Source organism: Vitis riparia, chromosome 18 (genome assembly GCF_004353265.1).
Source record: "Vitis riparia cultivar Riparia Gloire de Montpellier isolate 1030 chromosome 18, EGFV_Vit.rip_1.0, whole genome shotgun sequence".
NCBI classification, from domain to species: domain Eukaryota; kingdom Viridiplantae; phylum Streptophyta; class Magnoliopsida; order Vitales; family Vitaceae; genus Vitis; species Vitis riparia.
Genome location: NC_048448.1, coordinates 32,584,262 through 32,587,041, shown reverse-complemented (window position 1 = coordinate 32,587,041; position 2,780 = coordinate 32,584,262). Strand labels below are relative to the sequence as shown.

Sequence of the window (2,780 nt, the reverse complement as noted above, 5' to 3'; positions counted from 1 at the left end):
TAGGGCTGACTTATCATTGGATTGGATTTGTGCATTAATTGAATAAATTTATAAGTCTTGAATTTTATAATATAATAAACATAATTTTATTTTATGTATATTTGAGAATTTTTTTAAAAAATAAAAAATAAAATAGAAATTTTGCTTCCTATAAAAAAATAAATTTTATAGGATAAAAATATTTTTAATTAAATGAATAATACTTATCCTTAAGTAGTAAGGATAATCAATATATTGAAATTCCAATAAAATTTTAAAAATAATAAATAAAATCTTTCTCAAAATCCTTATCCTATTCATATCATTTTAATTTTATTTTCAAGTTGTAACTATTTATGTTAATTCATTTTCATTAATTTAATGCTGAGTTGCGTTTTTTTGTTTTGATTTTGAAAATTTTAAAATTTTAATATTTAAAATTAAAAGTATATATTATTTAATTTTAATAGGATTTATGTTACCTAATTGTTCAAATTAAGAATTTTTTTTAATTTAAATTATAAGAGATAACATAGTTTAATAGCCATAAACTTAGGATATATTATAATAATCAGCCCATTTGTTTGAACCATAGTTTATTAGTCAACACCATTACGGTAGAGCCATAAACTTAGGAAAAACTTTGGGAGAGGTAAGTGAACATATTATGGAGTGTGATCAACATGGATAAATTTTCATTTGGTGCTCAAAAATGTGGAACCATCCTTAGAATTTGTTTGAACCAATTTGCATCGAGTACAAAATTTTGTCTGATGGGTCAGTATAAAAGTTAAATCAAGTTACATCAGAGACTTATTCAACCCACAGAAGGAGATTGAACTCTTGTAGCACGGAAGCTTCCTTAATTTATATTCTACAGGACATTGCCAGGGGAAAGTTGACCCATAATCGGATTTGTTTCCTTGTTTCTATTAGAATGCAAGTTCCCTCTTTTGCGTTCAGCAATATTTCTTTGGCTTTAGAAGCACGCAGACCAAAAGCATGGAATGCAGGAAGTTCGAGATCACCCTTGTTTCAGCTCGAAATCTTGAGGTACGAGAAACACACAAAATGAAGGTTTACGCAAAGATTTCAATTGCAGGCGATCCCAACATGGAGAAAAGAACCCCAGTGGACAAGAAAGGGCGGGCCAACCCAGCATGGAACTTCACCACTATATGCATAATAGGGAAGCAGGCTGTTGAACATGATGGTGTTTTGCTTGTGATCACATTATACTGCAGCCGGACCTTTGGAGACCAATGTATTGGGGAAGTATGTGTATCGTTCAAGGAACTCTTTAATCGGGAAAGGACACTTTGGGGTCGCCTGAGAACACCTTTTAGTTCTCCAAAGGGAGTTGGAGTTGGCAAGACAGTGAATTACCCCGTGAAGAATGGTGGTTCTAACTCAGGAGGAGTGCTGAAATTTTCGTACAGATTTGGGGAAGTAGTGATTGTTGATCAACCATCCGGCCGGGAAAGTACTTTGGCGTCTGTAGCCCAGTGGGTGGTGCTGATTATAACAGTTGTGACTGGAGTAGATCTGCCGATTGATATTCCATTTTCTTGGAAGATGTTTCATGAGGTGTAGCACATATATGCCTTGTCTTATTTTCAATTACTTTGTCAATTAAAGCAATTAAAGCAAACCTCATCTCCCCACTGTTGCACTGTAATTTTCACGATTGTTACATACTTTTTCTTCTTAGAGTTTATTTTTATTTTTATTTTTATTTTATTTTATGAGTCAATCGTTTTTCTTATAAATATGTTTTGAAGCAATTGCTTTTCTAATTTTATTCCAATAATACTCTTCTAAATTTTTTTTTTTTTTTTTTTTTGTCTTATTAACAAAAGCTTTTTATAAAGTTGAGATAAAAAAAAAAAAAGAACTTGGAAGGAATAATTTTTTGACTAACCATTTTCTATGAGGCTATGTTTGGTTTTTGGATAGTTTGAGGGAAAATATTAGGGAAATAAAATAAAAGAAAAGTAGAGGAAAATAAAATATAGGTTTAAAATCAATAAATTAACTTTATATATATTATTTGAAACTCATTTTACTTATTTAACTATTCTATATAAAAATTAAATAATTTTAAAATATATAAAACTTTCACTAAATTTAATTATATTTCATTTTATTTTTTCGCATTTTTCAAGATAAAACCAGACATGAAAAATATCATTTTCTTTAATATTTTTGTTTTCTTTTTTTAGTATTTTTTAAAAAAACAACATAGCGTAAGTGAAAATTTTGAATATTACCATTAAGGGGTATTATAAAAATATATACATGATAGCGGGGATAGCGAAAATTAACATATGAAATTAGTTGAAGATTTTCTAAACACATGTTTAGTTTTTCATTTGTGTAGCTACCATTGGGTCCACCTTTTAATTCTATTTTTGTTTCAATATTTTTTTTAATTATTATTTGTTTTTCGTCATGAAACTTGATAGGACCAGTGTTTTTTTTAGTGTCCTCTTGTCCTCGTCTTATATCAAAATGGAGCAAATGAAATATTTGGAAGTCAACACCGTTACAGGAAAATGCATCTTAACATTGACGTGGATCATTTCCAATCTACACTTGTCTCACATCTCTCATTAGTCTGCCCATTGGCTTTGTTTATGCTTGTCTTTTGAGCTTCAAGGAAAACATTAAATAAAAAAAATTAAAAAAAGTCTGGCTTTCTTGTACCCCTTCGTGCAAAAGTTCTTCCAAGATGGAAGGAGGATGATATGAATTTTCCAGGAAGAAAATGCAATACCTGGTATGCATTTATTTCCTTGTTC

The 2,780-nt window shown here is 29.6% G+C and overlaps 1 protein-coding gene across 1 annotated transcript; it reads left to right on the top strand.

Moving 5' to 3' along the window:
• Nucleotides 1-981: 981 nt before the first annotated feature.
• On the top strand, nucleotides 982-1,572 carry LOC117905730 (protein SRC2 homolog). The gene has a single exon (XM_034818610.1). The coding sequence runs from the start codon at nucleotides 982-984 to the stop codon at nucleotides 1,570-1,572; it is 591 nt and encodes a 196-aa protein (XP_034674501.1).
• The last annotated feature ends 1,208 nt before the right edge of the window (nucleotides 1,573-2,780 follow it).